General features: G+C 39.6%; 2 protein-coding genes across 16 annotated transcripts in view; one reads left to right on the top strand and one right to left on the bottom strand.

Moving 5' to 3' along the window:
• prpf40a (PRP40 pre-mRNA processing factor 40 homolog A) overlaps positions 1-5,104 on the top strand; it is a 100,880-nt gene extending 95,776 nt beyond the window's left edge. For 6 of the 8 annotated variants that reach the window (XM_072475406.1, XM_072475398.1, XM_072475389.1 and 3 more), the window contains 2 exons: positions 1,789-1,956; positions 3,762-5,104. In XM_072475406.1, coding sequence (XP_072331507.1) covers positions 1,789-1,956; positions 3,762-3,854 — 261 coding nt within the window. In that variant the 3' untranslated portion in view covers positions 3,855-5,104. Of the gene's footprint in view, positions 1-841; positions 874-1,788; positions 1,957-3,761 lie in introns of those variants that run through there. The other 2 variants (XM_072475357.1, XM_072475382.1) reach the window with 2 other exon arrangements.
• Positions 5,105-6,243: 1,139 nt separating this feature from the next.
• LOC140390359 (formin-like protein 2) overlaps positions 6,244-13,016 on the bottom strand; it is a 378,101-nt gene continuing 371,328 nt past the window's right edge. For 7 of the 8 annotated variants that reach the window (XM_072475506.1, XM_072475489.1, XM_072475483.1 and 4 more), the window contains one exon: positions 6,244-8,036. Coding sequence is in view for 3 of the 8 variants with exons in the window: in XM_072475478.1 (XP_072331579.1) it covers positions 7,927-8,036 (110 nt within the window). In the remaining 5 variants the exon portion in view is untranslated. The remainder of the gene's footprint in view (positions 8,037-13,016) is intronic. The other variant, XR_011934621.1, reaches the window with a different exon arrangement.

A 13,016-nucleotide genomic window follows, 5' to 3' on the forward strand; every position in this document is an offset into this window, starting at 1 on the left:
TAGTAAACCTAAGAGTTCTTAAACTCTCAAATGATGCACAGAGATCTATACTTTGTGGAAATAGTTTTTGCAGCCACCCAACTGTATATGTACTTTTAATTTGTGCAATGTTATCTTGGGGGCGGGGTAGAGGGAGGGGGAGCGGGGGAGAGAAGGGGATGTTGTGATATCACTTTGGGGAATATGCAAATAATAAAGGAACCAGGAGTAAAACTGTATGTGATCCGGTTAATGGTATGTATGAGTGATGCGGCAGTTACTGTGAGTAATGGTGGTTGCTGAATCCCAAAAGTTGACCTGTCTGCTGAGCTATCTCGTAAAGTTGTATATAAAAGTTTGACTCTTGAAATAAATTGAACCGAGCTACAGTTTTCCAATCCAGTGTGTGTGATTGGTGAGTTTATGTAAAGGAACCCAGAAACGCAACACTACTTGCCCAGATATTTACCCCATCCAATTCCCACTGTCTTGTGTCTAAGATTCACAGCGGGAACTGGATCAGGAAAATTTTAAAAATAACTGCTCACCCCGCCCATCCCCGAACCCCCTCCAAAAATTCTCGGCCCTTCCAACAATACTCTTCCTCAATGCTCACCTTGCATCCCGACAATACTCAGTCCCCTCGGTTCCCCCTCCTGACAGTGATCAACCGCTTCATCCCACAAATAAGAGCCTTCAACTGTTAAAAAAGCCTTACATTTAAAAATCTTACCATGACACTGCAAGGATGCTGACTTTAAGGGAAGTTACTTGAGCTGGTGACATCATTAAGGTGCTGCTCCTTCTCCTTGCCAGTCCTGTTCGTGGATCCCCCCAATAATGTCTCTCTCTCCTCACTCAGGACAGGAAGTCCCAGCTGGAGAGTCAAAAAAGGTAAAACTATACTTTTAATTGTGGTCACACTGCTGTGGCTTTGTTGCTGACCAGAAGAACTGGGCCATTATCTTAATGGAATTCCTCACCACCTATATCTTTCCTCAATAATCTTCAGACTGTCTAACATCAAACTTAGCATGACCTAGTCATTGCTCCATTCGTCTACCCTTCACTTATTAACATTGATAGTGCAAAAGAGTTTTTGTTCTTTGTTTAAAGTTAATTTTCTGTTTAACTAATTTTTAGAGAGTTTCTTCCAATGGAATATCTTGCAATACAGCTCTGATCTCAGATTGTTATCAAATTTGGTGAACTACAATTATTTTTTTCCTTTTCCTTCTGAGTAGACAGATGTTAGAATATTTAAGATATTTTGATCTGAACTGTACAATTTAGTAAAATGTCATTCAGTAAATAATAGAAAAGCATGTAAAGCAAGTCAGAAAATAATATATAAAATTTTATTTGTACAGAGTTGGGTAATACTATTTGAAGGGAGGATTTTTGTGAATCTCTATGACTAAATATGAAGGAAGATCCAGTGAGAGAAACTGGGGGAATCATATTTAATAATTTTAAATGTTGTCATTGCTATACTAAGTTAAAATAAATTATAACCCAAGGCCTTATCTCTAAGAGATTTGATTTTTCTTCCCATATTGATGCTGGGTCAAGGGTTCCAGTTAAATGTGGTACTGATCATGGATTGGAACCACCAGCTTTCTTAATTTTCAATTTTTTGTAAATTGAATACTGGAGGACCATGCCACATTTGGGAAAGCATAAATTTCACACAAATCTAGAAATACATAATTTTTTATTCTATCCATAACTGTTAAATAATAATGAATATAACCAAACGCATTGAGTTGTTGAAAAAATAATGATTCCTTTTACTGCTTCACTACATAGATGACTCCTGAATCTGAAGGAGAGCGAGAACGAGAACGTGAACGGGAAAGGGAAAGAGACCGGGATAGACGAGATAAGGAAAGAAGCAGGGATGATGAAAAAGAAAGAAACCGACACAGATCGCAATCAAAGCACAAATCACCCAGAAAAGCCACCAACAAAGACACAGTATGTGACCTTTTGATTATTTGGGGTGACTGTAGATGTATTCAGTGAATTTAATTTTGGCATGAGGATGTGGGACTTTATTAACTTTGCCAAAATACTTAATCAAACACCCTTCTTGTTCATTCGAATAATCTTTCCTGGAATTTATATTTCTGCAAGCTTAATTCTTCTATGGTTTTTATCATTTCAGCAATTTTTCCACTTTAGCTGAATGGCAACACCATTTCCTGATCAATTATTGCTCTCCTCATTACTGTATCCTCATTACTGTAACCTAACTTAAAAGTTAACCTCAGGAGAAATCTCGATATACATTGCCTTAGACTCATGTACCAGCCGTTCATGAGGAATTTTGTTACTGACAATTTGGAACTCTAGATATATTCTATTAGGGCTTTCAATGTTTACTTGGCATGTTGCTTTCTCATGTTAACATGTTGCTAAGATTTTTACGGAATGGTTATCTTCAATTTTTTACTCCAATGTTTTTACTAGTTCTAAATGTGAGACCAATGTTTCTGTTCAATATCTGGATAGCTTTTACCACCTCAATATTGTGTACCATGTTGGTTTGTTTCCAGTTTGTCATGTGAGAGTACTTTTAAGAAATGGGTCTTTAAGAAATGGGTGTTTATCAGTGATGTCAGAGCATGGGTGGAGCTGGGCTATCTGCTTTACTTTCTTTTTTGAGCAGGCTGCTACAGAGTGAGTTTTTAGTTTTGTTTTCAGAGCGAAGAGCTGCAGTGAAAGCCAGCAGATGTGCATGGATCTCTCTACAAACTAAAGAGTGTTCATTTGGGTGATTTCAAAGGGATGGCTGCTCTCATTAGAGAATTTAAACCTGATCTCTGTGGTTAAAAAAGAATCTTTTAGGGCAGCACGGTGGCCTAGTGGTTAGCACAGCTGCCTCACGGCGCTGAGGTCTCAGGTTCGATCCCGGCTCTGGGTCACTGTCCGTGTGGAGTTTGCACATTCTCCCTGTGGCTGCGTGGGTTTCGCCTCCACAACCCAAAAATGTGCAGAGTAGGTGGATTGGCCACGCTAAATTGCCCCTTAATTGGAAAAAATAATTGGGTAATCTAAATTTTTTTTAAAAAGGGATCTTTTGTCTTCCGGATGTTGTTTGGGAATTTATTACGGGTTGCCTATGGAGCACTGTATTCTTTGTTGATTTATTGGTGTTGATAGTTGTTAAGATGTTTACTGTGGGTTTATAAAGTGTTAACTGGTTTCATAAATAAACATTGTTTTAATTTAAAAGTACCGTAACTCTCTGTTGAATAATACCTGAAAGGCAGGCCCGTGTGTTCCCCATAACCACAGTAAATTCAAAGTTAAGGGTCAGGTGAACTCCATGATACACTTTGGGGTTCTCTAAGCCCTGGACCTTAACAAGTTCCAATAGTCTCCCTGATGGCCCTTGTCAATAAATGGTTGGTTTTTATCAATCCCAATTATCCATCTTTTAATCTTCTAGTTTTATTGACATGACGCCTCAAACATTCCTGTATTATTTGGAATGAGGACTGCTTTTAAAATGACAATTCAAAATACATTTTTTTAAATAAAATAAATACAGATGTAACTATTTACTGAAATTAAAATTGAGCCATGTGAAGTAACTTTAAAAAAATGTTTTACTACAAGTTAATGGACACAAACTCTGGACTTAAGAATCATTGATTTAAATGAGGAGCTACCTGTATTTGTGTTATTTTCAAATAGAATTTGATGCTAGTGCATTACTGAAATACGGACAATTAATTGCTGTTGAAGCTGACTGCTGTAGTAATTTTTATCCACAGGCAAATTGGGAAACCTCTGATAGCGAGCTAAGTGAGGGTGAACTGGAAAAACGAAGGCGAACTCTCCTGCAACAACTTGATGATGACCAGTAATTAACACTTCTATGTATGAATCAGCCAAGTCAAATGTTGGGTGAGGGGCAGTCTTTTAACAAACACTCAAAAGGATTAAATGTAATCTCCAATGTTTTGACATCTGTTGTAATTTTTACAGGGGACATGATGATTTATGAAAACATTGCAGATCCCTCAAACTTTCTTCCAATATATGAGCAACAGAGTTTCTTTATTATGTAAATAAATCCTTCTGATTCCAAGATCAACCAGCTTAAGTTTGGGTGCATATCATGCTACGATACTCTATATTCATCATGGGTCTTAAAACTTGCCCATTGTTCCTTTAAAGAGCACCTGTACCCTAATTAATGTGTACAACCTGAAAAGTCACTTCTGGTCTGTTTCCATATCCAACAGCAAGCTTCTGACGTCAGAAACTGTAAGCAGTTCATGAGTGTTTTTGGAAAGTCGAAGATGAAACATAAGGAAGTCTCCAGAGTTTTGCCCAGAAATCGCTTAGCTTGCTTCACTTCCAGGTGTGGGAGTAGCCACAAACAGTTTTATTGTTTGGTTCAGCTTTATTTATGACATCTTACATTATGAAATAAAGAGAGAAAATCTTGGGTAATCAAAAATGAACTAACTAGTCGTGGCTCTGAAGATAGCATGGCTCGATGATAAAGTTCAAAGAGAGTGAGCTACCTGCTATTTCTGACACAAGTAGTTTTTTTGTATCCCAACTGAGCAAAGCTAGCTGTGTTGTGAGACCTGGGACCTTTGAATTGTCCTTTCAGATTCCGGGCCATACATAATTGCAAATAACCTGTTATGAAGTGTATTAAAATGGAAAGAATATTAGATAGGTGTGCCATAAAAATGTAGCAGGATTTTTTGCTATTAGTAATTCAAAACTAAATTTATTCTGAATCTTGATAGCCTTGATTCCTGTTTTATTGTAGTTAATTTTGTAATTTCTTCAAGGACATTTTTATTCTAATTTGTCTTTGTCCATTGGAAAACAGTAATACAAAAAAGCATTTGGAGCATGATGCAGCAAAGAAATAAGTTTGTACTTGTCGCAAGAGTTCATTTTCCCAAAGCAGTACTGCAAATTTTATTGAAGTTGTTCTAAAATTTAATTTTCCAAGGCATGAAATGCAGCAGAGGGTTTATTTTCCATCTCTGTATATACTTGTGTCTGAAATACTTAAGCGTTGCTCAGAAAGGGAGCAGAATATTTTTGTATGTTTTATCACAGAAACATTAAAATTTGTTTTCTGCTGAAATCAGTCTCCTTATCTATATTATTTTTTGACCAGCGCTACCACATAAAACATGCCATCTTTATAGACTTGAGTTTATATCTCACCTGCTGCGTTGGTCTATGGCACCAGGAATCAGATACAGGATGGATAACTGGGAGAGGTTTAGCTGTGTTTTAATGAATGCAATCTTCATTATTGACCTCTTATTCAGACAGGTGAGCACAGGCCACCTGGATAGCTAGTTGGAATTTTAGTATCATGGCTGGAAATCTACCAGTTCCAGTCCCAGATCAAAGCCGTCTGCCTTTAGATATAGAAATATAGATACATTAATAATGTACTTCAATTGAATAAGCAGTCTTGTGGCCCAAGAAAAGATATACAGATGACAAGTAGTCCTATGACCTCTGTGAAGTAGGCATACATTTTCAGGTGGATCTATTTGGCTGCTTCAGAAATTTACATCAAAAAACATCGGCTCGAAGGGCTCTAAGTGCTGGAATATAGTGTATTTTTACAAGGTGGTGAAGGAGGATTGCCCTGTACTGTCTTACATGGCTGACTTTTCTGCCCGCAGGAAATAATTGAAACAAAATTGTAAACTAATATCTATAACTATTTTTGCATAGACCTTTAACCAGGAGCCAATGCTGTTGAGAAAAATGACACACCAGCTACGTGCAGCTTTACACGGTTTGATTGATATCGGGGTGAGGGTCCAGACAGTCTATTCCTGTTTATTCCTGGGATCTGCTCTGAGGAAAGTGGCCCCAAGATTAGTAAATGTAGGGAGAGAGTCGAGTATAGAGGGCCCTTCTTCCCCAATATAGGCACACCTTCTCTACCCACACGCTGTGCAAATTTCCCGATGGCAAGGCTGCTTTGATTTAAGGTTTTTCTACCCCTTTAAATGTCTAGTCCCAACTTCTTGTGATGAAGCAGCACTGTTGGGATATTGTAGCTGGCTGCTGATGTTTCTTCTGACAATGAGGATCCAGCTATGCATAATTAATAATCCCTGACATAGGGAGATGGATTATGGTTGGAATAGAGACGGAAGGTGAGGCAGAGATTCCACCCCAGCCCACAGGTAAAATGTAGCTCTGAAGGTTTGTGTGGCTATTGACAGGAAATACATTCAGGAAGATTTGGACCACAAATTTCTACGTAGTAGTGTAAAGATGTTTATTTGACCAAATGCCATTAACAAATCTGAGTTCAATTTTAATAGTTTTTCTTAAAACAGTTCTATTTTGCCAACACGCAGGAAACTAAAGTACATGAGCAGAACATGCCAACATTCCAGTCACTGATCCAGGACAGCATAAAATTCTTCCACTCAAATTTGCAATTTAAAATTTAGGTGCTGAGCAATAACATAAAATGTATGGTCAAATGACCCAAGACATAGCTAAAATTGAACACTGCACTTTCGTTATTGTCAACATCCTTGTTTGTTTGCTAGTGAACAAAAGACACAATCTTGGCATGTTCTATGCACCATATACATACCATGTAGAAATAATATAAAGCAGATGATTTTAAAACTAAGTTTACAGTGAAATTGTAAGCAGAAGTTAATCTGATAATGAGGAACCAAGCCTTGGTCACTGTCCTTTTAGTTAAATATAAAAACAACTATAAGTTAAAATAACATTCAAATTGTATAGCACAGGCTGTCGCAATATTTTTAAACAATATGTACAATATTACCCAGAGGCTATAGAGTGAATCAAACTGTAAAAAACCATAAAAATGCATTGATTTCCTCGCAAAATATCTGTACATTTAGAACAGTTTTATCTAAATATAACTACACATTGTTCAAAACAAAAAAATGCCAGTCACAAGTGGATCACATGAGCCAAATGTAAACAGGAAGGAGTTCAGTGGTTAAATACTATACAATAAACTTTACAATCAACATGGTGAGGCAATGCAACCAAGGAGATTAAAATAAGCCAAATGGGTACATATTCAAAGAAGGACATGAATTCCATATCTAGTTCAACCTTTGAAAATTGTTAATGTACAATTTTACACTTTTGTATCCAGTAACATTTCTACTTTTGGTCCTCAAGACGGTCAATAATACTGTTTAGTTAGGGGTTAATACCTTAGTCATATCTACAAGTTTTTTCCACAATAGTCCATATTCATTGAGTACGTAACATTTTCTTTCATTGTTTGTCCTCATAATGCATTCCGTTTTGATATTGCTGAGAAACGAGATAGTACTTTATCTGTTGATCGTTGTAGAGTGGTCACCTATGCTGAATTGTTGCTTTTCTATTTCCGTTCCAAATTCCATTCTGATTCACTGCCTTTGTTCGGCAGTGCCAAACAAATTCTGTGCATTGCAAGTACAGTGTGCAGTCTTCAAATTAACGCAATAATGTAACTGCCTCAGCAGTTTATTATGGCAAGCTATTCCACATGCATTGTTCCTTATCTCCACCAAACAACAAGCATCTCTACTTATTTTTCTTGGCTTCAACAATTTCATGTCATATGTAAAACAGTTTTAGAGATCACACTTAATTTTAGGATACAACTTTGTTAAAATTTATTGAATATAATAAAACTTAGTTGTTAAGTCAACACTTACACACTGCAGCAATATTGTGCTGTGTAGCTTGAGAGGAAATGTTACATTGAGGCACTTAACTTGGGCTGAGTTCATCTGCTAGCCCACAGATTGCCTGTGATTCTTCCTCATATCCTCATCCTAGTTTCCAACAGCATGCCATTCTGGTAGTTAAACGTGGTAACAAACAATGCACGCTTCATGCAGACACCATGTCATTCAAACACACGCATACTCTCAACACTTTCCTGCTCCATCACAATGCCAATTCAGTGCTATTCACTGAGCGCAAGTTTTGCTCATCAAAACGTCTTCTCACGCTTCTTCTCACCGCATCTGCACGCCTGTACGGCTGGTTCCTAAGATCTGTGTAGAAATGAAGTCCATATTAAGATGTTGTAAAAAACAATGAGGAAACAAATCAAATGTAATGAGAAGACGTATCTTGCAAAGCAGCTTGTGTGAAGTGATTAATTCCAGAAAGTAGTCCAGTACAAATGAGAAATATTGCCATTCCAAATGGGGTCCCCCATCAAAGCCATCATTCACTTTTTTAACTGGATTATTTCGAGCAAGGGCCAACTCTTTGCTGGACAATAAGATGCACCAGGATTTTCAATGTAAAATATTTGGCCATAACCTTTGGGCATTAGATTTTTTTTTTTTCAGGCAAAAAAGTGTTCTATGGTTCAGCAAATATAGTAATTAAAAGGTTGTGATTTTCAATAATTGCAAGCATAATCATTTCGGCCTGGTCTCTCACTGCTGGACTGTGAAGCAATCCACGTCACTATTTTACTCTTTCATCCATTCTAGTTCAAGCACATACATTTAAAATTGGAAGTCTGCAGTTACGCAATAAAACTTTTCTCCTTGTCTTCACTTTATTTGCCACTTAATTGGTGGGCCTCTGATAGCTACAACTCTCATTCCTTGACCAAGAAAGCTGAATGTTTTAAGCACTGACTAATAATTGACTGCCAAATATGGTCTTGATCAAATCTAAAATAATGTTTTGTTTGTTGCTAATTTCACTTTTTTGGGTTCTTCCAATGATTACTATCGCTTAATAGGTGGAGACTAATGAGATAGCTAGGTATTGAAACTCATGGATCACACTTGCTTGCACAGCAGGCTCGATGGGCCATGTGGTCTATTTCTGCTCCTATTTCTTGTTCTTATATTGCTGTAACTTTAGGGAGCATGTGCTGAAATGCTGGTATGCATAGTAAACTGATTTTAAATTGCTCAAGTGCACAGCCTTTGTTGAAACAAAACCCAGCAATTTAGCACTGTTTTTTGCACTACAAATTATCCATATTAAGATAATTTGCTGCAAAATTTCCAGAGCCCTGATGATGTTTCACTGCTGATTTTGTGCAGGGAATTTTGGATTGAGGAAAAATGAAGTGATACCACTGTAGCATGCTTGTGTGAACATGGAGGTCCCTCCTATGTTGCTACTCTGGGCATGATCTTGTGAAGAATTGACAGCCCAACCCTCAGACTCCAGAGAAGCTGGACTGTGGCAAGAGTTGAATACTTTGCAATGCTTTTGCTGAGCTTTCCTTTATAGTCATAGATGTTTACAGCATGGAAACAGGCCCTTTGGCCCATCTTGTCCATGCTGCCCAGTTTCTATCACGAAGCTAGTCCCACGTACCCACATTTGGCCCATATCCCTCTATACCCACCCTGCCCATGTAACTGTCTAATTTTTTTTAAAAGGAAAAAATTGTACGCGGCTCTACCACTGCCTCTGGAAGCTCGTTCCAAATGCTCACCACCCTCTGTGTGAAGAAAGTTCCCCTCTGGTCTCTTTTTTTTGTATCTCCCCTCTCACCTTAAACCTATGCCCTCTAGTTCTAGACTCCTCTACTTTGGGAAAAGATGTTGACTATCTACCTTATCTATGCCCCTCATTATTTTATAGACCTCTATAAGATCACCCCTAAGCCTCCTATGCTCCAGGGAAAAATGTCCCAGCCTATCCAGCCTCTCCTCATAACTCAGACCATCAAGTCCTGGTACCATCCTCTTAAATCACCTCTGCATTCTTTCTAGTTTAACAATATCCTTCCTATGATAGGGTGACCAGAACTGAACACAGTATTCCATGTGTGGTCTTATCAATGTCTTGTACGACTTCAACAAGATGTCCCAACTCCTGTATTAAATATTCTGACCAATAAAACCTAGCATGCTGAATGCCTTCTTCACCACCCTGTCCACCTGTGACTCCATCTTCAAGGAGCTATGAACCTGGACTCCTAGATCTCTTTGTTCTGTAACTCTCCCCAACTCCCTACCATTAACTGAGTAGGTCCTGCCCTGATTTGATCTACCAAAATAGATCACCTCACATTTATCCAAATTAAACTCCATCTGCCATTCATTGGCCCACTGGCCCAATTGGTCAAGATCCTGTTGCAATCTTGTATAACCTCCTTCACTATCCACCATGCCACCAATCTTGGTCTCATCTGCAAACTTACTAACCATGCCTGCTACGTTCTCAGCCAAATTATTAATATAAATAACAAATAACAGTGGACCCAGCACCGATCCCTGAGGCACACAGCTGGTCACAGGCCTCCAGTTTGAAAAACCACCCTTTACAACCACCCTTTGGCTTCAGTCGCCAAGCCAATTTTGTATCCAATTGGCTACTTCACCCTGGATTCCATGAGATTTAACCTTTTGCAACAACCTACCATGTGGTACCTTGTCAAAGGCCTTGCTAAAGTCCATGTAGACAATGTCGACTGCACTGCCCTCTACCTTCTTGGTTACCCCTTCAAAAAACTCAATCAAATTGGTTAGATATGACTTTCCCCTTACAAAGCCATGCTGACCTTCCTTAATTGGCCCTTGCCTGTTGAAATGCCTGTCGATCCTGTCCCTTCTAACAATTTACCCACTACAGAAGTGAGGCTCACCGGTCTGTAATTCCTGTGGCTGTCACTGATTCAAATATCTCAGCTAGGGGGGCAATTTTCTCCCCAGCCTCCCACAACATCCTGGGATACATTTCACCAGGTCCCGGGGATTTATCTATCTTGATGCGCTTGAATACTTCCAGCGCCTCCTCCTCTGTAATATGTATACTCCTCAAGACATCACTTTTTATTTCCCTAACATTCGGACCTTTCTCAACAGTAAATACTGACGAGAAATATTAATTTAGGACCTCTCCCATCCCTTGTGGATCTGCACATCAATGACCTTGTTTATCCTTAAGAGGCCCCACCCCTCTCCCGAGTCATCCTTTATGTATCTATAAAATCTCTTTGGATTTTTCTTTGCCTTATCTGCCAAGACAATGTCATGTCCCCTTTTTGCCCTCCAGATTTCACTAACTCTATTCTAACAAGCCCTATACTCTTCAAGGGATCCATTTGATCCCAGCTGCCTATGGCTCCTATAGCTCTAAGAACAGAGCTGCAAGTCTATTACTATGTGACTCTACGCTATGCAGAACACTATTTTGGCAATGATGAGATGACAAAAATATCATTTTTGAATCTTTCAGAAATTGGAGGAGGAATGGGTACTTCATTGTTCCACCCCTTCTGTTGAATCACTTCTAGAACGGGTACCGGCAGCAGCTATCATTTAGAAATTTGGCCCGTTCTGCCCAGCAGAAGGTGCACCTGAACAAAGCAAGATTTGATATTCCTGGTCTCTAAGTAAGCTCCTCAATGATGTATCCAAATGAGAACGAAAGACGAGCAAGAGTAAGGATTCAATGAAACAAAACTGTCTCAATACATCCCAACCTCATGAGTGAACGACAAACTACCTATTCCAACATCCTACCATAATAGGACGGGCATCCTGCAACATCATTAATGGCATTGGTGCTCCTATTATTTAAATAACCCCTATTCTCAAGATGTGGGACATGACAATGATGGGCAGTTGGATGAAGTCCTGACCCACTGGACTTGCGTCAGTGGATCATGACTACTGAAATTTTTACAGAATGTCTCTGACGCTGAATCATTCTGGTAATTTCATGATTTGGGGCTGATTTTTCATCATAATGGTCTTGTGAATCACTTTTATTCATTAAAGGGGGCTACATAAATACCCTATTATTTATCTTGGTATAGATCTGATGTGATCAGCAAACAGTGGCGCTTCAGGTCTTTGTGGGCCACTTAAGGACCTCATTCCAACAATGTTGATATTTTTCCCATAGGGGGAGGTCCATGCCTTGCGGGTAGCCCACTAACTTTAGCTGCATTAACTTGTGTCGGGCAAGGTTGGTGGGGAACCTCCTTTGCCGGTACCCTGAGCTCATCAGACGAAACACCACTCCCTCCACATAACTCTCTTTAACCCTCACCTGGTCTTTTGAACTGGCTCCTTATTCCTCCTCTCTTTCCCCCCCCCCCCCCCCCCTGGCCGCCGACCCTAGCTGAGACCCCTGACCCCTTGACTTACCTGACCTCTTCAGCAAGGTGGGACTGTCTAGTCGCAGCAGTGGCCACCACCCTGTCTGGCGCTCCAGAGATGTGGGCCATCCAAGATGCTGGTAGTTGTCTATGGCAGGATTCCCTCCTGAGAAACAGGCAGAAATCTCACCGTAAAGCAATTAATGCTGCTCCCAGCATTAAATCTCTGGGGGCCAGCTGTTAAGATCATCAGCAGACTCCTCCTGCCACCTCCCGACCATTAAGGTGGGGGAGGTTGCAAGGATCCCAGTAAAATCCAGCCCCATGTCCCTTATGATCAGCAGCTTTTCCTTTCAAAGTGTATCAGCTCTCGGTGTCATTGAAGCAGGATATATTCTGAAATCCTTTGGGAGCCACTCCCCCAGCTATCTGTGAATTACTCCTTTCTTCAACATCATTACTACCACCTGTTAACTCCTTCCCCCCCCCCCTCCCCCCCCCCCCCCCAAACACCCCTTCTGCCACTTTCTGTCAAAGAGAAGATAGTTGCTCTGGTAATCCAGAGATGTGAAACTCAGCTCTTGTACTGTCTCCACAAAGTTTGCCTGTATGAATTCTATTTCAACCATTGTATATTTATTTCTGACACACACTTAGTAACTTCTCCCCCCACTTGAGAGTTTCCAAACTCCACTCCAAAAAACGCTTTAAAATCTCAATGCTTTCCCTTGGCGGTTTGCATTCCGAAATCCAGACATGATTTCCAAATGACGCTTTTAAGCAAGGCTTCGGCTCCACTTTTAACAGCGAATCCAATCCAGTATGTCACACCACCCTTTTGGATTTCTTTGCCTTGACTGCTGTGCAAATTGCTTCAACTCTCAATTCCCAGGCTATTGAAATGACATCAAACGTTTCATCTAGCTCTGAAGTCTGCTTTCCCACT

Source organism: Scyliorhinus torazame, chromosome 2, assembly GCF_047496885.1.
Source record: "Scyliorhinus torazame isolate Kashiwa2021f chromosome 2, sScyTor2.1, whole genome shotgun sequence".
Classification (NCBI taxonomy): Eukaryota; Metazoa; Chordata; class Chondrichthyes; order Carcharhiniformes; family Scyliorhinidae; genus Scyliorhinus; species Scyliorhinus torazame.